The following is a 24,755-nucleotide window of genomic DNA, read 5'->3' on the forward strand; positions in this document are numbered from 1 at the left end:
CACCAACTCTTTGGGCCTCATTACACGGACGGCGGTGGACCAAGGTGCTATTAGCACCTTGGTCCATGCCGGTAAAATACCGGCACCGCCTTGGTGGAAAGGGGAATTACCGCCCTATTCCAAGGTTGGTGGGGCGGTAATTCTCCCTTCCCCCATTGCCCTTCCCCATTCCCATTTTTGCCCTATATGGCATAATGGGAACGGGGAAGGTGCTAATTACGGCACCGCAAATTGCGGTACCGTAATTAGCTCCCTGGTGCCTTTGCGGGTTGGTTTTTAACGCCTGCAAAAAGCAGGCGTCAAATTCTCCAACCCGCAAAGGGACCTCGTAGTAAGGCGGTAAGGGTTAACGGTCACCGGTACCATTAATGGTGACCGTTAACCCTTACCGCCGTCCGTGTAATGAGGCCCTTTGTGTGTAAAGGGTTTTGCTGAACAGAGGGTAGGTGGTTGTTGGCTTTTCTCAGCAGCCTCCCCTTCTCTCTGCACCTTGAACAGGACTTTCTCAAATTCTGGAAGCTCCTTAAGACTTTCCTCTTTATCGCCTCCTTCCCTTCCACTCTCCTCTGCTAATCCCACAGTTGCTGTGATTGGTGTCCGGTGCCTTTGTGCATCCTCGGGCCCCTGACCTCCCACACCCAAACAGCCCAGCTCCTGTCTACCCTCAACACTTGCATTGGCACACCCTAAACCCTGGAGGTTCGCACTTACACCTAACATGACTCTGGCCATGTAGCACTCAAGAATCATAACACTTCATCTGTGGCTCACCCATGAGCTTGGACTCCCCAGCACTAACCCCCTCTGCCCACTTCCTTGCTGCACTTGCGTGTTCATCATGCACCTGGTTACCCTTGGATTTCGGGCCCAGGTGCCTGCTCACCCTGCCATGCACCCACACTGCCTCCCGGCAACCCTTGCACTTGGGTCTGTATCTGTAACCCTACAGCCCACCCACCTTTCTGCACTTATCAGACTCTCCCTGTCTGTTGCCTTAAACCTAGCACTTGCCACTTGCTGGCTGCACTACCACTGTTTTTGTTTTGTATTCCTTTGCTCAACACTTTCCATATCTCCCCCTCCCCCATGCACTTTCCCCCTTCCCTCTCCCCTGCACTTGCGCATTCTCAATGTCACTGGGCCTAGTATGATCGTTGTTTTGTTCTCCCTTGTTCCCCTCCCTTGCCTCGTCGCGCTCTGAAACACAAATAAAATATAAATATCTGAATACTCGCAGGGCATAGTAGGGCCATCCTTTTTCCTTTTTCCGTACACTGCTCTTAAATATTGTGTTTCGTAATATGTTTCACTCCCTTGGGCGCCCTGTGGGCGCTTTGAAACAGTATTTTACTTGCTGTATAAGCACATAACAAGCGAACAATAAATAAATAAGTTGGAGGACAGGAATAGAAGGAACAATATTAGACTATTTGGCATCCCTGAAGGCATGGAGGGCACTGATGTGGTCGCATGGCTGGGCGCTGGCTCCCAAAGCTCTTGAATAGCACCTGTTCCCCACCATTGGAGATACATTGGGCGCATAGGCTGCGATCCCTGGAGTCGACCCATAAAGCATCCCTGAGACTCCTCATTGCCTGCCTACTGCATCATAACCAAGTTGCTCAGGTTCTGGACACAGTAAAGAAAGCCGGTGGAAGGCTGTCCTTGCAGAATCATCACACCTCTATAGCACAGGATTTCTCCAAGCAAACGGCCAAAAGAGAAGGCGGTTTCTTGAGTTTCATCCAGAGCTGCGTCAAAGGGGCTTCAGGTTCTGCTGGTATGGCCCTGTTTCAGGTGGAACAAATCAAATAAAAAATGCTGAATGAGCATTTAATCTGCATTCATCATGGGAAAATAAATAAAGTCAATAATGTCGAACAAGGGGAGCAGGGGTGTCCACCCACTCCCTTTGTTTGGCATTATGGCCTTCGAGGGTTGCTGGGGTGTCCCCCGCTTCCATGAGATAGAAAGCGGGGGACAATAAAGTAAAAAATAAAAAAGAAAGGACCCTGTGGCACCAGCTCTGACCCATGTTAGCGGGATGGACCTGATGCCGCAGGGATAGAGTGGAGTCGGCGGCACACACAGAAGTGTGCCGCCAGAAAAGGTAAGTAGGGGGCAAGGGTTAGGGGGATACGGGAGAAAGTGATCCATGTGATCACTGTGGAGCACGATTTTCGAATTCGAAATTTTCTTTGGTTTTAGCGGTGCTCATCTGACCATTGTTTCATGCACCGAATAATGTACTGATCAATGGTTAACTCTATCACCTGAGGAGGTTGGGTGCTCACAAGGCTTTAATCGAAGAAACACCTTTGTCGAGTAACAAGTGTAACCTGTTAAAAAAAACAGTGGGTGGGACAAGTGCTGGCCTTGGATGCAGATGGGTGCAAAGGGGGGGTAGCAATATTAGTACATAAGAGCTGCTACTTGGAAATCAGAGTAATTATTGGAGAGGGGGGCAGAGGGTTGATTGCCAAATGTAGGATAGGTGATACCTCCTTGGCAATAGTGTATGTATATAGCCCTAACCAGCGAGATCAGAGGTTCTGGGCAAGTCTGTGAGAAACTACAGCAGATGGTGTGCGTGCCCATGATCGTTGGAGGGGATTGTATCATGCAATTCGACCCTGTGTTAGATAGAAGATCCCAAACCCCATTTCACAGATGTAGCATGCACACAGCCTTTGAATGACTGGTACAGGACAATGCTTTGGTTGAGGTGTGGAGTATATGCATCACGGATATACAGGAGTTTACGTTTTATTCTCCGCCACACGCCTCGTTCTCTAGAATAGCGTATTACTTCATGAGTGCAAGATTGATGGCGCAGGTGCGTGGGGCAGACAATTCCCTGATTCTAATTTCTGATCATGTGCTGGTGATAATGGCTTTTGATTACGTAGAGAAACAGGGGAACAGTAATAGATGGAGACTAAACATTCATATGTTGCAGACCCCCGAGTTCATTTCTTATAAAGAACAATTTACCAAAGAGTTCTTTCTACTCAACAAGCCAGGGAGACTGTCATCGGGGTTGATATGGGACGCTTATAAGGCCACGATTCGAAGTCACATTAAAGGGTATATGGCGGGACAGAACAAGAAGGCGAAACAAGAGGCAGCCGAGCGGCTTCAAAGTATTAAGCGCTTGGAGGCTGACTATTCTCACTCGTCATCCCATGGGAAGTAGAAGACATTAATAAAGGAGAAAATTGAATATAATAAGCAATGCTCAAACAAAGCAGCCTGCCTTCTCCTAAAATTAATTCCCAAATTATTTTGGGGTTTGAAGAAACCTGGAAAGTTACCGGCTGGATTTCTAAAATCCAGAACCAAGAAAATGAGGTAACTGCACTTGGGCTGAAAGACGAGCTTACAACTAGTGATGAGAGGATTGCCTTCGCTGAATATTCTAAGACACTACATACACCTAAATTAACTCCATCTGCTTGCCAAATGGAGCTATACATGAATAGTGCTCCACACCCCATGAGGGTAACACTCACATGAGCTTGCCAACCTGGGTACTCTACACACCATGAGTGGGAACACTCACCTGAGTTTACCAACCTAGGGTGAGAGATTACGCTCGCTGAGATAAAATTGGCCATAACCAAATAAGAACTGGGGAAAGCCCCCAGCTTGATAGCCTGCCCACAGACGTCGTCCACTTCTTTATCGATATGTTATCCCCTTCACTGGTGGAAGTGATTTGTGGCTGCAATCAGGATGAAAACCCTCAGGGTACCTTCTTCGAGGCCATGACACATGTCATACAGAAGCCGTGCAGCGTTCCCTCCTGAGTGAACAATTACCAGCCTATTTCTTTAATCAATGCAGAAGCAAAAATCTTCACAAAAGTATTGGCCAAGAGGCTGAATCCGCTTTTACCAAGGTTGATCCAGAAGGATCAGTCCGGGTTTGTTACAGGAAGGTTGGCAGCGGCGAATGCTTGCCTGTTATGTGACCTGCCAGGGAGAGCAGATAGGCCCTGAGCAGCGGTAACGCTGGATGTCGAGAAGGCCTTTGACATTGCTGGTTGGGCATTCCAGGCAGAGGCTCTGAAATGGCATGGATTTGACCCAAGATGTATTCCTTTGGCTCTAACCCTCTAGCATCCCAGGTCAGCAGTGTTTGTCAACAGTACATTTTATCTGTATTTTTCTCACTAAATTAGGGCACGTAACAAGGTTGTCCTTGGTCCCCCCTCCTATTCATTCACTCTTTTTAACCCCAGCTCCAGCGCATTAGGAGCAATGAAGCGATTAGAGCCGTGGGGACTTGCAATGTAGAGATCAAGGCGATAGCATATGCTGATGACATTTAAGCCTTATTGTGTAATACTCTTGGTGTACAAATTAGATGTGGACAAGACAGAAATCATGCCGTTGAATAAAATATTCTTTAAAGCACATTGCAATGAGGCGGCTTGCTCTGTAAATCACAAGGAATTAAATATCCCGGTATCAACTTGTCAAATGGCATCCACAGCGCTGTACGGGTTAATGCGGAAGCACTCGTTTCCAAGGTGGAAACCCTGCTCTCTATGTGCTGCCCACTTCGTATGTCCTGGTGGGGAAGATCAGAAACTGTCAGGGATGGCACTCTATTAAGAGTGGCACAGGACACCCAGAAAGGGTTTGGGTGGTTGTGCCAAATAAAGTGGAGAGATCAGAACACACACAGCGGAAAGGAAAGAGAACGAAGAGTAGGCAAGAGTAGCAAGGGAAAAGATACAGAATGAATACCCTCTTGGGGTGTATGCAGATATAGGAAAAGAGTATTCCACGGACCTTGGAAATACTCTAGCCTTCTGCACAGTTTGCTATAACAGAGGCCCACATTGTTTGCTCATGACTTGGAACAGCAGCTATGGGTGTCTGTAATGTAGAAACGAGACAAGGGAAGGGGCAGAGGTTGACTGATGGGAACCAACAGACAAGCTCTGTACAAAAGGGTGTACAAACAGTACAAGAGAAGATACTACAGACAAATCCAGGAAAGGAGGTGATAGCAAACTAGCAGAAGGAAATGAAGGGAAAGTCGTGTAACAGCAGAGGACAGTAAGGAAGAAGGATGAGAGCTCAGAGGAGCAGGAAAGCAATGAGTAAACCCACAGGAGTAGGACTGTAAGGTAGAGAGCCCAGAGGAAAAGGGCTTAGGGCAGCAGAGTAAAGCAGACTGCACGGCAAGATCCCAGAAGGGCCGGGCAGTAAGGAGTGAACCCTGAGGGGCAGGGCCGCTGAACGTAGAAGGTAGCAGAGGACTGTAGAGGGCTGCTAGGCCGAGAACCCAGCGGAAAAGGTAGGTAGTAGGCAGCGGAGCGTGATAAGCTGCAAAGTAGGAAGGCCCAGAGGACAAGGTCTGTAGGTAGCCGGAGTGAGGTAGGCTGCAGAGCAGGGAGTCCAGAGGACAAGGGCTAAGGCAGCCGGAGTGAGGCAGGCTGCAGAGCAGGGAGCCCAGAGGACAAGGGCTGAAGGCAGCCGGAGTGAGGCAGGCTGCAGAGCAGGGAGCCCAGAGGATAAGGGTTGAGGCTGGAAAGCAGCAGAGCGTGATCAGCTGCAATGTAGAGCGCCCGCAGGGCAAGGGCGGAGGCTGGAAGGCAGCAGAGCGTGATCGGCTGCAATGTGGAGAGCCCGGCAGGGCAAGGGCGGAGGCTGGAAGGCAGCAGAGCGTGATCGGCTGCAATGTGGAGAGCCCGGCAGGGCAAGGGCGGAGGCTGGAAGGCAGCAGAGCGTGATCGGCTGCAATGTGGAGAGCCCAGAGGAGCAGGGCTGTGAGGCAGGGAGCCTGGAAGGCTATGGCTGGAGGCAGCAGGGTGGAGCAAGCAACAAGGCAGGGTCCAAGCAGGAGTGAAGGTAAACAGCATACAAAGATCCGTAGCAAGACGTGAAAGGTGGAGGAAGGACTCTCAATGCAAGAGGCTGAGCCACTGCAGGCAGCAGCCTTTTATACTGCCTAGCCCAGCACAGAGGCCGGCTAATTGGTTGCACCTGGCTAAGCACACCTGCAGGCAATCGGCCACCTCCCTTCCTGTTCCTAGGCTGGTGGAAGCAGGGCAAATCCCTAGGGCTTCTGGGGGGTGTAGTTCCTTTGATGACCAATAGGAACAGCCAGGAATCGATGCTTGTAGCCAAGTGCATTGTGGTATGCGTAGTTTGTTGGAAAAAATAATAAAGCACCAAAGTCTCGCAAATGGGAAATAAAGTCCCCAAAGTAAATATAGATTGATCCAAGAGTCTGTTGTAAATAAATGATAAACAAATAGTCCATATTGAGCGTAAATGGGTGCGCCCATGGCGCAGGCATGACAGAAACAATCAAAATGTCAATTTCCCAGTGATTATATATATATTATATACCCTTTCGATGCTGCCCTTGAAGTGGTCACCACAATGTTTCTAAACCATGAATAGAATCCTCACTCAATTGGAATGGGGTAAGAATTACAGAATCTCGCTGATAAGGCTCACATTATACACCTTGCAGGGCATAGTGAATCTCCCACAGTTTCCGAGCTATCTGGATGCATTTGCCATAAAACAGGGGCTAGCTTCGTTCTCTGATCCTACCCTTCCCAATGCACCTAGGTGGCTAGAATTGGAGGTAGATCTGGCGACACGCTTCCGATCTTGCGATATTCTCCATCTGACTGCTGAGCCTGCACTACAGAACAGGAACAGAATGGTCTACGATCATCTTCACTTGCAAGGCTCTGCAGACTTTGGTTAAAATTGCCAGATGGCTTCATGGTGAGCACTCCCCAAAGCCGATTTGGTATAACGATAGTATAAAGGTGGAAGGCAAACCAGTACTATGGCTGACAAGGGTCTCAGCTGGGATATTACATGATAAGCACATTTGTCCCAGGGAGAGGCAATCTCGTTCTAGGAGCTGCACGTTAGACATGATCTACCTAAAGGTGAGTTTTTGCAGTATTGGCAACCAGTCGGAAGATGTTGGGCAAGTATTTGTCTATGCCCGAAGGTGGCAGGTTTTGTCAAATCCCTTCTAACATCGGCAGCTTCGATATATAGCACCCTATCCAATATTCTCCATCCCAGTTCCAATCATAGAACGGAGCAGGCCTGGGTGGATGAGTGTGGGTTGGATATCCCAGCTGAAAGCTGGTCTGACATCGGGAGGAAGGTCCTGTGTACCTCAGTATCAGCCTCAATCACCCAGACCCTTTAGATGATATATAATAGGGCTCTCTTCATACCCTCCAAGCTGGGAGGGCAAAAGCGAGATGCACAGGCGATCCTATGTTGGTAGCATCAAGAGGCTAGAGGCTGGCTACACCATATGCTGTATGATTGTATGTTTACGTACGCCTTATGGGTGTCGATATATATGATAGTGTTAATTCTCAATTCCGGGCAAACAAAAGTCAACAACACTTGTTTGGCACCTTGATAGCGATAGTAATAGCCCTCAAAGCAGTAATGTCCAACTGGAATAGAATGCCGTCCTCGTCTAAGGCAATATGGTGGAATCTGGTGGCATATATACGCACCACATGGAGCGCTTCCTCCTGAGGAAGACCACGAGCACCAGCCAAGACCTCTGTACTTAGTACCTGCTGGAAGAGCTCCTGAACTATATGCACCCAAGACCGCTTTGGTGTGGGAGTACTCGACTCACAGAATGGGAAGTACTGGTATCAGAAGTGGCCCTGGAATATCTCCAATGTCAAATACGGCAGATGCATCCCAGTAACATGACTCCCCAGTTCCTCTCACCACCCCCATCCTTGTTTACTGGGCTCAGACTGTTACATTGTTTTTTTACCCAGGAGTAGAGAAATAGGGAAGTGTTCACAGTAATGTGTAGTATTTGTCTATTAGCCTACGTGAGGTTTAGCATATCAAACCGCATCTATCAGACTGTATATCAAAGTGTATGGTTATTGTATCAAATGGTGTTTTTGAACACAACGAAAGGGAGTGTAATTAGCTGGAAGGTAACGGCCGTGAATCGATTGTATAATGGAGGCTGTGAAGTGTGTTCTTAATTATCTGGAATAGAGGCTAAGTGCGTAATGTGATTCTATAAAAGCAAGAGTAACATGCTTGAGAGCAGCCAGTGCTACAGTCTCTGCATATGTCTCTGTCTAGCTGTTCTCTCTGTCTCTGTCTCTGTCTCTCTGTCTCTGTCTCTGTCTCTGTCTCTCTGTCTCTGTCTCTGTCTCTGTCTCTGTCTCTCTCTGTCTCTGTCTCTGTCTCTCTCTCTGTCTCTGTCTCTGTCTCTCTCTCTCTGTCTCTGTCTCTCTCTCTGTCTCTGTCTCTCTCTCTCTTTCCTATTTCTTTCCTCTATTCCCCCCCACCCCCAGGGCCCTTATGAATTCTTTGTTGTATTTTTCGTATATGAAGGTTTATCGCTGCTGTTTCTGAGTGTTCATGGATGGGGCAGTTTGCCCAGGTGTTCTGGGGTCTGCGGGTGGGACCCAAGTTTCCCATGGATAACATTCTCCTTTGTAATTTTGTATTCAGGTTTTGATGACATCATTGATTCAACAATTCCTATGCAATATTGATGAATTGGTTATCAGTTTTTTGTGATTATACGGTATCGTTCATTAAAAATGATTAAAGATGTTAAGATAGCGTAGGTCTTAACAGAGGACGGAGCTTTCTTTGTAATTCGATCTGACAACCACCTGGTTGTTGTGTATTAGCGAAGGAGACTCATCTTAGAAGTAGGATTTTGAAAAGGTATTGGGCCTCATTAAAGTTTTGCCGGTGCAGTAAAAGTGCTGGTAATTCCAGCACCAGTGCTTTTACAGCACCGACAAAATGTTTGCTGGTGGGGGCACTGATTTACCTCCAGCCAAGAGGAAAAAAAATGCCAGAATTATCTGCAATTCTGGTGCAATTCTGGTGCCGGTAATTTTGGCAATCCCCTAGAACTCCATGGAATGAGGATTTACTGGAATTTCCGCTACTTGTAATATGCTGGTAATTCTGGCATTCCCCTAGAACTCCAGGGAATGGGGATTTACTGGCATTTCCGCTACTTGTAATATGCTGGTAATTCTGGCATTCCCCTAGAACTCTATGGAATGGGGATATACTGGCATTTCCGCTACTTGTAATATGCTGGGAATTCTGGCATTCCCCTAGAACTCCATGGAATGGGGATTTACTGGAATTTCAGCTACTTGTAATATGCTGGTAATTCTGGCATTCCCCTAGAACTCCAGGGAATGGGGATATACTGGCATTTCCGCTACTTGTAATATGCTGGTAATTCTGGCATTCCCCTAGAACTCTATGGAATGGGGATATACTGGCATTTCCGCTACTTGTAATATGCTGGGAATTCTGGCATTCCCCTAGAACTCCATGGAATGGGGATTTACTGGAATTTCAGCTACTTGTAATATGCTGGTAATTCTGGCATTCCCCTAGAACTCCAGGGAATGGGGATATACTGGCATTTCCACTACTTGTAATATGCTGGTAATTCTGGCATTCCCCTAGAACTCCAGGGAATGGGGATTTACTGGCATTTCCGCTACTTGTAATATGCTGGTAATTCTGGCATTCCCCTAGAACTCCATGGAATGGAGATTTACTGGTAATTCTGGCATTCCAAGTGGCAGGAATGGTATTACCGTATGGTTGCATTCCTCCTTTTGTGTTCTGTCTATAAAATGCAGAAATATGACAAAGAACGTGGACTAATAATTAACTGCTGTATGGGTCTAAATTCATATGTGTATTCCTATCAAGAGGGTGGAACTCATGGATGTTTACTTTCTACAACAGGGGACAGGATTACCGATCTCGAAGAGTCATTCAGCGTAAAGACGGAGGAAAACTTACACCTGACCCACCCTCCAGACACTGAAGTCTGCGAAAGAAAGAGAGTCTTATCCTGCCCAGTTGAAGTAGAAGGTATGGTATCTGTGCTGTCTCTCTACCTTCCACCTGGGGGGACATTCATGAGCATGAGCAAGATGGTAGCACCTCGATGAACTACACATAGGGGGTCATTATGAGTTTGGAGGCAGCCATGGTGCTATTAGCACCATGGTTGCCTCCAAACTCATGTCCAGGTCCGGGTTCCTTGAATGGGGACTTACCGGGTCATTCCAACCGTGGAGGACCTGGTAAGTCCCCATTCTAAATACCCATCCCCATTCGAGCCCCCATAGGGATCAATGGGAATGGGGAGGGAGCTAATAACGGGCCCGTTAATAACGAGCCCGTTATTAGCTCGCTGGTCCCTTAGCGGCTCGAGCTAAGGACGGCTGGTTTTACCAGCCGGCCTTAGTTGGACCCGCTAAGGGACCTTGTAATGCGGCGGTAAGGGGTTAACGGCACCGGCATCCTTACCAGCGCCGTTAACCCCTTACCACCAGCCTCGTAATGAGGCCCATAGTCTAAGGTATAACCCTTCTTGATTCTGTGGCAAAACATGTCTATGGGTCATACCGTAGGGCCGTGAGGTTTGGAGGTGCCCAAGGTGATTTGCTTAAGGACTACCTGCCCCAGTGAACTGTGGCGCAGGAGCGAATGCCTTGTGTTTTCATGTCTGGGTGACGCTGGTGTGGCTTACTGCGCAGGCTGGTGAACTATGGAGCTGCTGTGGATAGACACAAGGGGTGTGAGTGGTCCCAGCCTGCCAGGGTTGTTACCTGCAATCGTCCTTCCCAATGGGTCGCTGCCTGAGGCATGGGGTAGCATGCCCGAAACACAGAGGAACCGGCACACCCCTGGTGTGGCGTGTTCTTGATGGGGGGGCCTCTCATCTGCCTAGGGCATTTCGCTATCAGCTGGAAGGTGACATGTGGGGCCCATTCTGATCTCCAACCAGTGTAGTGGCTACATTGCTTGGCGGGTTGCGGTGCCCAAGAGCCCACACTTATTTTAATTTCTTTGTTGAACTGATGATCCCGGCTCTCCTAGTGTACTTTGAGGGTAGTGGGGGACATAAGAAGAGGAAACCGTTCCGACCTCATCAGCATCGGCCATGGCTGCAGAACATCTGGAGGCAGATGTGTGATCTGTGTTGCTGGACCTGCCGGAAGGGATTAGTACACCAGGTACTGTGGAAATAAAGACACATTTAAATAACTACTCTTCAAGTCCACCTTTAAGCTGGAAATCATTCCTACTAGCCTGATATTATAAGCTCTTCATTCTAACTGCTACACCATAACGATCCTACAGTTAATATCCCTCTGACCAGTGTACTATTACGACCACTTGGGAGGTGGAAGGACTGACCTGTGAATCCACAGATGTGATGATGCGATGTGGAAGGACCGTCCCTCATAGTTCCCTATGAGCCCTGATGGCAGAAAGGGAGACAAAGGAAACCGTAAGGGGCAAGCCCCCTAAATGGGGACAAAAGAAATCTGTTAAGGGGAAAAACCCAGGGCCTCATTCCACGTTTGTAGGTAACCATGCCACAATTTGCGGCATGGCTACCTCCAATACCGGTTCCGACTCCGGTTTGGTGAATGGGAAACCTACCGGTCCATTCCGAGGTCGGCGGGACCAGTAAGTCCCCATTCACCAGAACCATTCCCCATTCCCATTAGCCCCTATAGGGCTCAATGGGAATGGGGAAGGAGCAAATAACGGTACCGCAAAATGCGGTACTGTTATTTTCTCCCTGGTCCCTTTGCGGCTCCCGCTAAGGCCGCCTCGTAAAACCAGGTGGCCTTAGCGGGACCCGCAGAGGGAACTCGGAATAGGGCGGTAGGGGATCACTGCACCGGTCTCCTTACCGGTGCCGGTAATCCCTTACCGTCAAACTCCGAATGAGGCCCCCAGTCTTCTTGGTAAACGTAGTCCTGTTATGTAGGCTGCAGTAGAAGGAAGTTCCAAATTCAGGGCTTTAGCAGTTGTCAGCAGACAAACCGATGTTAGAAGGCTGAACGATGTTGCACAGTATCCCTTGATCAAGGATGAATGAGTACGGCGGGGAGCACCACGAAAAAAGAGAGTAGGAGGAGTTCAGCCGGAACAGCAATTTGACAAAGGAGAGGGGAGAGCAGCTGATTGAGTGGGGAAGCCGCGAGGAAAACTGGCGGCAATTCCGTGGAACGATCGGGAGCCAATGGAAGGAATGAGAGCTGCAGGGAAGGCAGACGAACAGGAGAGGGGATAACAGAGGGAGAAGGCTGGCGGAGAAGCCGCGGAAAACGGCAAGGGAAATAAACGCCCAGCAGAGGATGAGGAATCATATAGAACAACAGGAGGCAGAATAGTAGCAGAAAATTAACTTCTCACAGTGTCGGGGCTTCAGGAAAAGAAGCGACACAGATTCTGAATGGCTGCCAACTCTTAAGTTGTAGATGTGAGGTTTTCCAATAATGGGCGCCATCTTGAAGGAGCGCTAGACCGCTTCATGCAGTTCCATAAAAGGGATCCAACCTGTGGCCATCTTCGAGAGTGTAAGATGCCGTGAGGTTGTCTTCTTCTCCATTTGTGCCAGATGGACAAAGAATTGTTTGTGGTCCTAACAGCATGCTCCATCCGAGGGGTCCATGAACCCGGTTTCCAGGCATGTAGCCAATGAAAGCGTTGAAGGAGCTTTGGGTCGTGGACCGAGGAGGCGTGTTCCCAAGTTCGTTCAGCAGGATTGTAACCTTTCCAGTCCAAAAGGTACTGTAAACGTCCTCGATAATATCAGGAATCACAAATGGACTCAACTTCATATTCAGGTCCAGAGGCGATATCCACAGGGGCTGGAGGTTGGTTGTTCCTTCTGTGGAACGGATCGGATATATAGGGCTTTAGTTGAGAGCCGTGGAATACAGGATGTATCTTGGACCAGGATTTCGGTATTTCCAGTCTAAAAGCAAATGGACCTACAATTTGAGTTCTCTTAAAGGGGCCAAAGAAGCGTGTCACTAATTTGGATGGAACCAAACGCCTGGGAAGGAAATGGAATGAGAGCCACACCAAATGATCGACGAGTAAAGGTGGTGTATGTAGCCGATGTTGGTCGGCTCATTTCTTGCAGGCTTCTCTGGCATCCTTCAGGGCTTGCAGAGCTACAGTGTGACCTCTTTGATATGATATGGCGCTTATAATGTGCCTATAGGCAAGTGGTTCAAGTCGCAACACATTTTGGATTTTGTCGATGAGCATGTCCAGAGAGGAAGTGTTAGTGGCTGTGGTCTTGATGGTGGGAAAAAACATTGGGTGATAAACATACGTGCAGAGAAAAGGACTGACCCCGATAGAGGTGTGAAGGGGGTTATTGTAGTCATAGTCAGCAAATGGAAGTAAATCCGCCCAGTTGTCATAAGAAGCTGAGGAAAACACCGTAGGTATTGTTCCAGCGATTGGTTTAACCTCTCAGTTTGTCCATTGGACTGTGGGTGGTAACCAGATGTTAAGAATCTTTTGATTCCTAAGGTTTTGCATACCAATTTCCAGAAGATGGAGGTATACTGCGATCCTCTGTCTGAAAGGATGTAGTCAGGTAATCCGTGAAGATGAAATATGGTATCTGAAAAGATTTTGGCCATTTGCGGAGCAGTGGGAATGTGTGAGAGGGCTGAAAAATGTGCCAATTTGGTAAACGAGTCCACTGTGATCATTATAGTGGTTCTGTTATTTGAAAGGCGTAGATCAACAATGAAATTGTTACTAGTGTACTTGCAAGGATGGCTAGGGAGAACCGGCTGTGTTTGTTTTCCAAAAGGCTGTATGTGGGGCGTCTTGGTTTGCTGACAAACTAGACAGGCAGACACATAGGTCTTAACATTTTCCTTAATTTCAGGCCATCAGAAATGGCATAGTACATTCTCCAGGGTAACACAAATCCCCTGATGACCTGCCGGCATGACGTCATTACATAAATGCAAGACTTGTTGTTGTAGTTCTATGGTAGGTATGTACAATAGAGCACCTTTAAACAATAGTCCTGATCTTCAGTTAGTGAGAAACATTGGATGAGTTGCTTGGTGTGTGGTTCTTCTAGGTTAGTAGCCTTAAGGATTTCCTGCTGGAAAGTGGTCACGGAAAAAAGGAAGGAGGCTTCGGGCAGTATCTTTTCCTGTAGAAAAGGAACACCTGAGGGAGAATTTGATCGAGACAGAGCATCAGCCATGTGGTTCTCTTTACCAGGCAGGAAGGTGAACAGGAGGTCATATTGTGAAAAGAAGTAGGCCCACCGGGCTTGTCTGCTGTTTTGACATTCTTTTTGCTGGAGTACCCTTAGGTTTTGATGATCCGTCCTGACAGTGACTTGGTGGGTAGAACCCAAAAGAAGATGCCTCCATTCGGTACAAGCTATCTTTATGGCCAAAAGTTGTTTTTCTAACACAGAGTAGTTTCTCTCCGAAGCAGTTAGGGGGTAAGAAAAATAGCCAACATGATGTTTATGACCGTCCCATTCTTGCTTGAGTACTGCACCGAGTGCAGAATTGGAAGCATCAGTCTCAAGGAAGAATGGTTAACCTTGATCAGGTAACCTGCGAATCAGAGACTTAGTAAAAAGTCCTTTGATGTCTCGGAAGGCTTGACTGGCAGCATTATCCCAAAGAAAAAGGGCCTTCTTAAGTAATGCGTTCAAAGGTGAGATCCCCAAGGGGAAGTTGGGAATAAACTTCCTGTAGAAGTTTGCGAAACCTAGGAATTTCTGGATTTCTTTGACAGAAGAGGGTTCTTTCCCCCAGAGAATGGCCTTAATTTTGTTAGGATCCATTGCTGTTCCGTCTGCTGATAGAATGAACCCTAGGTAAGAGACGGGGGATAGGTGGAAAAGACATTTCTCAAGTTTGGCTGACAAATGGTTTTTTAGAAGCCGGGAGTACTTCAGAGACGTGAATTTGGTGTTTCTGAAGGGATTTGTAAAAAATCAGGATGTCATCTAGATAGACAACAACAGAATGAAGAATGAGGTCAGAAAAAAGATGGTCCATACAATGTTGAAAAATAACTGGGGCATTGGACAGACCAAAAGGTATCGCACGGTATTCGTAGTGGCTGAAGGGAGTATGGAAAGCCGCTTTCCACTCATCACGAATATGAACCCGGAGAAGATGGTAAGCACCTCTTAGGTCAAGTTTGGAAAACACTGAGGCCCCTCTGACTGCTTCAAGGTTGTCGGGGATAAGAGGTACTGGGTATTTGTGTTTGATGGTTATCTTATTCAGTCCTCTGTAGTCTATACAGGGTCGTTGCTTGGTGGTTCCTTTCTTAGCAACGAAGAATAGTGAGGCCACAGCCGGTGATTTTGATTTGGATAATAAACCATTTTATAGATTAGTCTGCAGGTATATCTGCAAGGCCTCTTTTTCTGGCTTGGAGAGAGTGTGCATACGACCAAAAGGGATTGAAAGTCCAGGAACAAGGTTGATGCTGCAATCCTCGTTGCGATGTGGTGAAAGCTTTGTGTACTCTTCCTCTAGGAATACCTGGTGATACTCATGGTATTCTGAAGGCAAGGTTTTTAACTAATGCACTAGTCTACCGTTGATTGTATCTTCCTGGGCATGGAACCCAATAGACCCATCTTGTAGACAGTTGGTTAAGCAGTATTCAGATCCCAGAAACAAGGTTATCACTGTCCAGTTGATAAACGGATTGTGTTGGCGGAGCCAGGGAAGACCTAGAATAACCGGGTAGTGTGCAGCCTTGATGGGGTCAAATTGGACCTTCTCAGTGTGTGCCGAAGGTTATTGTTATTTTGCATTTATATAGCGCCTTATATACCATTGGTATGGTCTGAAGGCGCTGGTAGGTTGAACGCCCTTGGGAACCAAAGTTCATATCAGTAGAGGGAGTAGAGATAGTCAAAAAAGGGTGCGTGTGAGCACCGGGTATGTGGGCAGCTCGTGCGGGATCCATGTGTTAGCTGCTTTCTAGTGATAGGTGTGCTGGTAGAGAGGTCAGGAATATTTTTTCGTTCTGGCAGGATTTATCCAGATCGGATGTGGCTGCGTTAGGCCTGAGGAGAACGCCTGGCTGGGGGGGTGTAACCAGCAGTGATTACTTAGAATGATGTGGAGTGAGCGGCGAGTGCTGGTATGAGAACAGTTATACCGAATGGTGTCATAGTATCTCTGTGTTCTAGTTGAGTGGTGATGTAAGGAGAGAGTAAGCGTGGTGGAGATAAGATGAGTTATATGCCCTTTCAGACATTCTCTGCATTCTAAATCATACTATATTCGTCACATGCTCCTCTACGCACTCTCCTCCTCTACGCACTCACCCCCTCGACGCACTCACCCCCACGACGCACTCGTCCCTTCTACGCACTCGTCCCTTCTACGCACTCGTCCCTTCTAGGCACTCGTCCCCTTCTAGGTACTCGTCCCCTTCTAGGCACTCGTCCCCTTCTAGGCACTTGTCCCCAGTACGCACTCATCCCCAGTACGCACTCATCCCCACTACGCACTCATCCCCACTACACACTCATCCCCACTACGCACTCATCCCCACTACGCACTCATCCCCACTAGGCACTCATCCCCACTAGGCACTCATCCCCACTACGCACTCATCCCCACTACGCACTCATCCTCTCTACGCACTTATCTGACTTACTTAAGTTCCAAGATGAGTGCCTTGGTCTGTTCCATGATGGGTTCCGGAGCACAAGGGCGAACCATCTACACCTTATACTGGAATGGGGACTGCTATGGGTTGACGGGGATTGTTATTTTCTAATGTCCACTTCTCATCCAGAAAATTCCCTGCTGCTCCGCAATCAATGAGGCCAGAGACACCACACAGGAGTGTATCTTGGAACTGCAGAGATATCTTAAGAACAAACATCTGCTTCTCTGGATTAGCTTTGGTTTGGGAACAGAGAAAAAACCCCTCGAGCTGTTGTTCCCTTCACGGCTGGGGTCTTGCGTTTCCCGATGGTTTGGGTGGAACTATAGGACAGTCTCTCTTAGTTGGTGTTTTTCCGAACCGCAGTACATACAAAGACCCAGGGTCTTGGCGATTTCTCTCTTCAGGTTTCAAAGGTCCCCTAGCAAAACAGAAAGGTGATGGCTGGAAGGTTTTGAGTTAATCATAACCACGGGCAAAGCTCTGGGCAACCCTCCAGACCATCGTTTTACAGCCTGCCAAGCCATTACAGAAGGGGAAAAACTATATGCAAATCAGGCTTAGTCCTACCCCAATAGGGGCAGTCCAGCCCGAACTGCTAGGTCACATCCCTTCTGCACGAGACCACAAGCATCCCCAGACATGTTTCAGCCTTGTTGGGCATCATCAGTGAGGAGTAGCTTGGGTCTCTAGGCCCGGCAGACTCGGGACCCACGTCTGGGCATACCCGTCCCACTCGGGTGACTTTAGCAAAACAGAAAGGTGATGGCTGGAAGGTTTTGAGTTAATCATAACCACGGGCAAAGCTCTGGGCAACCCTCCAGCCCATCGTTTTTCAGCCTGCCAAGCCATTACAGAAGGGGGAAAAAACATATGCAAATCAGGCTTGGTCCTACCCCAATAGGGGCAGTCCAGCCCGAACTGCTAGGTCACATCCCTTCTGCACGAGACCACAAGCATCCCCAGACATGTTTCAGCCTTGTTGGGCATCATCAGTGAGGAGTAGCTTGGGTCTCTAGGCCCGGCAGACTCGGGACCCACGTCTGGGCATACCCGTCCCACTCGGGTGACTTTAGCAAAACAGAAAGGTGATGGCTGGAAGGTTTTGAGTTCATCATAACCACGGGCAAAGCTCTGGGCAACCCTCCAGACCATCATTTTTCAGCCTGCCAAGCCATTACAGAAGGGGAAAAATGTGCATACCGCACCCACCTGTTCAGACATAGCTAAGGAGGAAGAGAACTTCACCTCCAGGTTTCTCACTGCGAGAGACGAAGAGGGCAAGGGGCCAAGAGAGACAAGCCAGAAATCAGGGACCAGTAGGTAAGCAGAGTAGAAGTTCCCACTACAAGTACCTCTGTTTTGCTGCCATTAAGTTTTAAGGAGTTATTTGCCATCCAGGCGACCAAGTCCTCTAGGCAGCTCCTAAGCCGAATTGCCGTCTCAGGTCGACACAGAACTAGGCGGACCAGGATCGGAGTATCGTCTGCCTAAGAATAAAAGCGGAAACCATGGGACATAATAAGGAGGAGTAGAGGGCGAATATAAATGTTCAAAAGAATTGGCGATAGTGCAGATCCCTGAGGAACTCAACAAAATAATGGAATAGATTCAGAGCAGAAAGGTGGCATGAGCACTGACTGGGACCGGTCAGCCAGGAAGACTGTGAACCAGTTCAGTACCTCACCTCCTAGGCCCGCGCTCGACAAACAGGAGATCAAGATGGTGTGATATACTGTGTCGAACGTGGCTGACAGGTCGAGCAGGAGGAGAGCTCCCACACCGCCTTGATCGACTAGGCGGGTGAGGTAATAGAGTACAGAATTCAGAACTGACTCTGTTCCTCTCCCTGGTGTGAAACCAGACTGGAAGATATCAGAATACCCAGTTTTTTCCATAAAAGATGACAGGAGATGAGAAATCAAGGCCTCCATCACCTTCATTAAGGAAGGAAGAATAGAAATAGGACGAAAGTTATCAAGCACAGCTGGGTCCAGAGAAGGCGTCTTCAACAGTGGCAGCACACAGGTATGTTTCAGAGAGTTGAGAATGAACCCCTCTTTAAAGGATAGATTTACTGTTGATGTAATGTGAGTGATCAAATCAGTAGAAATATTTTCAAACTCATCCAATGGGATAGCATCTGCTGGCGATGCTGATTTAAGACCGTGGATCACTTTTGAAATGTCCTGTTCAGAGAAGACAGGAAAAGAGAGCCATGAAGTTATTGCAATAGGTGGCTCGGAAGCAGGGTGCTTGGAAGTAGTCACAGCCGGGTTGTCTCTGATATCCTTGCAGATAGCAATAATTTTAGAATGAAAAAAGAGGACAGGGAGTCACAGAGGTCTTGTGAGGGGTCAATAGAGATCCCTGTTTTAGATGGGGTGGAGAGGGATTTCACTAATTCAAAAAGTGCTTTAGGCTTGTGGACCGCAAGTTCAATCTTTTCACTAAAGAAAGATTTCTTAGCCGTAAAATTGCTTTTTAATAAAGAGTTGAGGCATGGCGGAAGACTGTTCTGTTGGCAGCTGTGTAGCCAATCCGCCATTTTCTTTCAGCCTGTCTGCATTTGTTTTAAATGTGGAAGGACCGTCCCTCACAGTTCCCTATGAGCCCTGATGGCAGAAGGGTGACAAAGGAAACCGTAAGTGGCAAACCCCTTAAATGGGGAAAAAAACCCTGTTAAGGGGAAAACCCCAGTCTTCTTGGTAAACGTAGTCCTGTTATGTAGACAGCAGTAGAAGGAAGTGCCAAATTCAGGGCTGTAGCAGTTTTCAGCAGAGAAACCGATGTTAGACAGAAGACTAAACGATGTTGCACAGTATCACCGGATCGAGGACGAATGAGTATGGTGGGGAGTGCCGCGAAAAAAAAGGGGATGAGGAGTTCAGCCAGAAGGAATGAGAGCTGCAGGGAAGGCAGAAGGACAGGAGAGGGGAAAACAGAGGGAGAAGGCTGGCGGAGGAGCCGCGGAAAATGGCAAGGAAAATGAAACCCCAGCAGAGGGCGAGGAATCAAAGAGAACAGGAGGAGGCAGAATAGTAACAGAAAACTAACTGCTCACAGCATTGGGGCTTCAGGAAAAGAAGTGACAGAGTCTGAACGGCTGCCAACTCTTAAGTAGTAGATGTGAGGTTTTCCAATAACGGGCGCCATCTTGGAGGAGCGCTAGACCGCTTTCTGCAGTTCCACAAAAGGGAGCCAACCTGTGGCCATCTTGGAGAGTGTAATACGCTGTGAGGGTGTCTTCTTCTCCACTTGTGCCAGATGGCCCAAGAATTGTTGGTGGTCCTAGCATATACTCATCCTCATGCAGTCAACGTATGTAAAAGGGAACTCCTCCCTGCAAGCAATCTCCATGATGCAGGTCCTGTCAATATGAAACCAATAGTTACCTGATCATTTAAGAATTCACACACCTAGTCTATCAAGGTGTATTTTCTCTCTGATGGTGAAACGTTTTATGATCTATATAAACAATATACCAAAAGACCATATAGAAATTTGTTATCATGATTAGACACCGCCAACAAAAAAAAAAACAATGAACTGCCCGCTGTATTGAAAAAATAATCACGTCAACATTGCCATCCTTGCAAACACTGTAATGGAAGTGTCTCTATTGGCTAATCACTGCTGGTGCCCGTTCTACTGGTGGGAATTAGCAGAAAAAGGCATGGGGTGACGAGGAGTGCGGCGTCATCCTGTTGCTCAACCCTAGTGAATGCTCATTGCAATATCTCCACAGCCTTCGCTTTAACAAAAAGAGGTGCAAAAAGGCCCTGCAGAGTACCTACTCCGGAAAGCAGTGGTCCCAGATATTACTCCATAACGCCAAGGGAAATGAGGCAAAGAGTCACGCAATTTAGAATGCTACACCAATAGCACTCGATGCCGGCAAGGCTGAATAAAATCAATACAACATAGTAGACAGATGCTGGAACTGCGCAGAAACACTTGTGTATAGACGCATTATAAATGCCATATCATATCATATCATATCTGTAGACATATCCCACATACGGTGGTAGTGCCCGTACACACAAGCCACCTGGGACGACATCGCCATAAGAAGGGGCAATTGTTCTACTTGGGTGGGGGTCAACAACACTGAAGGAGAGATTGACTCCGTCGAGCCCGCAGCATCCGTCATACCAGTTTGTCGTGTGTTGCCATGTAAATAAGCAGAATTCAGGTTCCCCACCATTGGAACAGTCACTCCACTTTTCTCGCTCTTCTCACTCTTACCTGTTAACGGCATCATGATGAGGGCAGTTAAGTGAACACGTGATATGGGAGGTGTGTGATGCACCACATGAAGCCTGTTGTTACCATTTTACGAACATTAGAGGTCTGTTGTGGCTTGTATGGTATTGTGAACCGTCCTAAATGAGGGATCAACAGCCAACTCAAGACTCAGTGAAAATTTGGTTCAAAAAGGGTTTATTTTACAACAAAGGTATGCCAAGCATTTATGGTGGACTGATGATAAGTACAGGGAATGAAGAATTCCAGGTTGCTTAAGGCCCTCGGTCCATCCCTTCGTCCCTATCTTTCTTTGGACTTTGCCTCCTGGTGGTCAAGTGAAGGCCACTCAGGCTTTCAATTGTCTCCTGCCCACTTTCTTGTTTTGGCTGAATGGTTGCTCTGTCATCACTTGGTCACTGTGTTGTTCTCCCCAGTGGTCCCTTCTACCGGTCAGGGCTTGAGGAGCTGTGGGTTGCTAGTTTAGGTTCCATACCTGGATGACTTGGTGCCAGACTCCCTTAGGCCTGGGTATAGTGCAGTACAGGCCCTGGCGGAACCTTGGGCCAAACCCTCATAAGAACCATCCGCCATCTTGCTTGTACAATCTCTTTTGCTCCTGCTTCCAGCGGTTCTCTGTTTAGATGTTGATAATCCATTGCTCAATGTCACCTCCAAACCCCCAAGCATTCCTTCCTTCTCTCAGCTCACGATCCTGCACAATGAAGTTAGTAATAGCCTTTGGTGAGTTTGGTTGTTTTGGGCTTCTGGAACCCATGTTCTCTTGCTGCCACGCAGGTCCTGTCTCCATTGTCTACAGGATGATGAGCTGGTTCAGGAAAAGTAGGCTGTCCAGCCAGACACTCTGGTGCCCTGGATCCCGTTCAGGAACATTCAAACACTGTATCCGCCTTTTTGTCCCCTCTTACCCCATTAATTCTTCTGCCTCTATGGGGACATTCGCCTCGCCCATTAGCTGTGCAATAGCATCCTCTTCTTTCACAAGAAAATTCCATGCCCCATGGTTAAATAGTAGGACATTCACTGCGATCCTGTATTCTTGGTCCGCCATTCTGGCATCCACATCAATTCCATATTTCACTTCTGGACCTGACCTTGGTGTTATCAATACATAGGTTCTCTCAAGAAAAGTGACCCTAAAACCTGTGGAGATTAGCGCCAGGGACTTCAGGGTAATCACTCTCATCTGTACTAAAGAGGTCTAGACCTCCTGAGCCTAATAGCACATCTTTGTGTTAGAATATTTAGAGACTGTGTAACTTTTGAAACAGCCTTTGGGCATCCCACTTTTAATATCATATTGGGAGTGAGAGAACAAAGAGGCTGACAAAGAGTTGTAGTTTGTTAATAAAACACAAATAAAACGGTAGGATAATGCTTCAATGGGCCTCATTCCGAGTATGGCGGTAAGGGATAGCGGCCACCGGTAACGAGACCGGTGGCGGTAATCCCTTACCGCCATACTCCGAGTTCCCTTTGCGCCCTCGCCCTTAACGCCTGCTTTAGGCAGGTGTTAAAGTCGAGGGCGCAAAGGGGCCTCCAAGCCAATAACGGTGACCGTAATGAACGGTCACCGTTATTTGCATCTTCCCCATTCCCATTGAGCCCTATGGGGGCTCATTTGGGAATGGGGAAGAGCCTTGGTGAATGGGGAATTACCGCCCCGCCGACCTTGGAATGGGGCGGTAATTCCGCCATCCACCAAGGCGCTGCCGGTCCGGGTACGGCGTCAACCAAGGTGTTAATAGCGCCATTGGTTAGCGCCGTACTCGGAATGAGGCAAGTTGTGATCCAAAGAAAGAGTGCCTTACAACGTTCTGTACTTGTCCCGGTCGTACTACAGTGTTCAGTAGTTTGCCCATGTCTTTGTCTTCCAGTTGCAGGGTTTTGGGATTCCATAACCCTCTTCCTGTGTCCTTATGCCTCCAGATGCCCTCCCATCCTGGCCTGGTAGTAGTTGCTAGGTCTCCTCTAAAGGTTCAGGGTATTGTTGACTCTTCCTCTAAAAGGGGTCTTTCTTCCAGGCTCTGGGGAAAAAACTCAGGAGCTCTGGTCTTGTCTGGTCTTGTCTGAGGACTTCCATGCTCTAGGGCCCTACTCCCCATGGCCCTCTCTTTCTGATGGTCCCTGTCGTAAGTTCCCTGCTCCTCTGTGAGGTTGCCCCATTTTGTACCACCTTCACCACCAAGTCAGGCCTAGACTGACCTGCTCCACAGGAACCTTCCTACTACTTTGTCCCTCTACTTGTCACTGTTCATCCCACCTTCTCAGGTTGAGTGGTTCTAGCTCTTGAAAGTGATCATTCCCCAAAAAATACAAATCCAAACTGGACACACCCCAGTAGGGAATTGAGACCAGGAGAAAGATTGCGAGTCAAAGATTGCTTTATATAATAGTAAATGAGGCATGCAGAGGACTCTGCTGCTCTGAGAGCGCTCTGCCAACAGAACAGAAACATCACACTTTAACCATAATACACGTCATTCATGACAATTTCAATATGTGTTACATGGTGCCACTTCATTGGCTCAGTTAGATAATACATCATAGGATATACAGTGACGATGCTGCTTGATTGGCTGGTGCTGAACTTGTTGCTTCTTGTGGCATGCAGGTCAGCTGGGCTCATCTGGGAGGGGTGAAGGTCAGGCAGAGTCCACACAATTGCTGTTCTAACTAAACTAAACTACACAGTGATTACTGACATGTGAGAATTGATGTCAGACATAAAACTTATACCAAAAATGAAGGGTTGTCTATAAATCTTGGATAAACATGCACATTCTTGACCTAGGCCTCAGTGGGGACAGGGGCGCGGTGGTCCAGGTGCCTTATCTGAAAGTGGCATTCTGAGATTGATTCACCTGTCACTTCATGGATCAAACGAGTGGATTGATGGGTGTTAGTACATGGAGAATATATGATCGCACTGGATTAGTTATATGGGGCAATCTAGGGTGGCCCATGGGGAAGGGTCCTCACCAACTGCTACATGAAAGGAACACAGTGGGGCGAGGGTTATTGAGGCTATAATTCCTAAAAGGTGGGGTTTGAAGGAGCTGGGGCATGTTTGCAGAGACAAATGGTTTTCACAAGCCAGGCTTCAGCCCGGTCACACAAGAAATAGTGTCGGTTTGCGACAATTTGCGCCCTAGGTTCCGTGAGATCAGGATAGCTACGGGGGTGGGGGGGCGGGTGCGATTTGGGAAGGAGGAGGAGCAGGAGGAGGAGGAGGAGGAGGAGGAGGAGGAGGAGGAATCATCATTTGCGGCCTAGTAAAAAGATGGAGTCGGGGGGGAAAAACACAAAAGTGGAGTCGATATGTGTCATGCAATGGCTTACAAGCTCCGTAAACAGGAGCCTGGACATAGGGACGTCTCTAGCAATTGAATGAGCATAGGATTCACTTCATATGGAATGTGGGGGGGTCAAAAGGACCCTTCCTCCTTTACATTCCCCCTTTCGTTACATCTAAAGTAACGAATAACCTAAGTCTCTAGAACATTTCCGTTCCTCTGCCTCTAGTGCAGCTTCATCCCATGCTGGGGTCCCCTTAATGGGCATCCCGGCCCTACAGACAGATCTCAGGCTTTGTCTCCTCCTTGCATATTCATCAGGGGTGCAAGTCATGTATATGCACCCACCATCCAGGTCCACCCATACCTCTTTTGTACCATTGTAGTTCATAGGGCTCTTTCATGGTGGTGTGATATAGGTTATCCACTCTATCCCCGGTCATTCGATATTTAGGTTCTGTGTTATCTCCTGTTTGTACTTGGGCGTCTTTTGAAACCTGAGGCGCCTTTGCTGGGCTTCCCATTGTCACCAATATCATTGCACTGTTGGGAATTGACTTTGCACAACACCGAACCACTACCTGGCACATGCAAAAAATGAACAGGAAAAATACTACAATGGGTATCAGCACCTTCATGACAGTCCCAAGCCACGATG

At 47.9% G+C, this 24,755-nt stretch overlaps 1 protein-coding gene across 2 annotated transcripts in view; it reads left to right on the forward strand.

Moving 5' to 3' along the window:
- Positions 1-24,755, forward strand: part of LOC138489475 (zinc finger protein 436-like) — a 188,014-nt gene that overhangs the window by 75,050 nt on the left and 88,209 nt on the right. For both annotated transcript variants that reach the window (XM_069617210.1, XM_069617211.1), the window contains exon 4: positions 9,777-9,905. In XM_069617210.1, the coding sequence (XP_069473311.1) occupies positions 9,777-9,905 (129 nt within the window). The remainder of the gene's footprint in view (positions 1-9,776; positions 9,906-24,755) is intronic.

This window comes from Ambystoma mexicanum, chromosome 9 (genome assembly GCF_040938575.1).
Source record: "Ambystoma mexicanum isolate Mex_15411 chromosome 9, UKY_AmexF1_1, whole genome shotgun sequence".
NCBI classification, from domain to species: Eukaryota; Metazoa; Chordata; class Amphibia; order Caudata; family Ambystomatidae; genus Ambystoma; species Ambystoma mexicanum.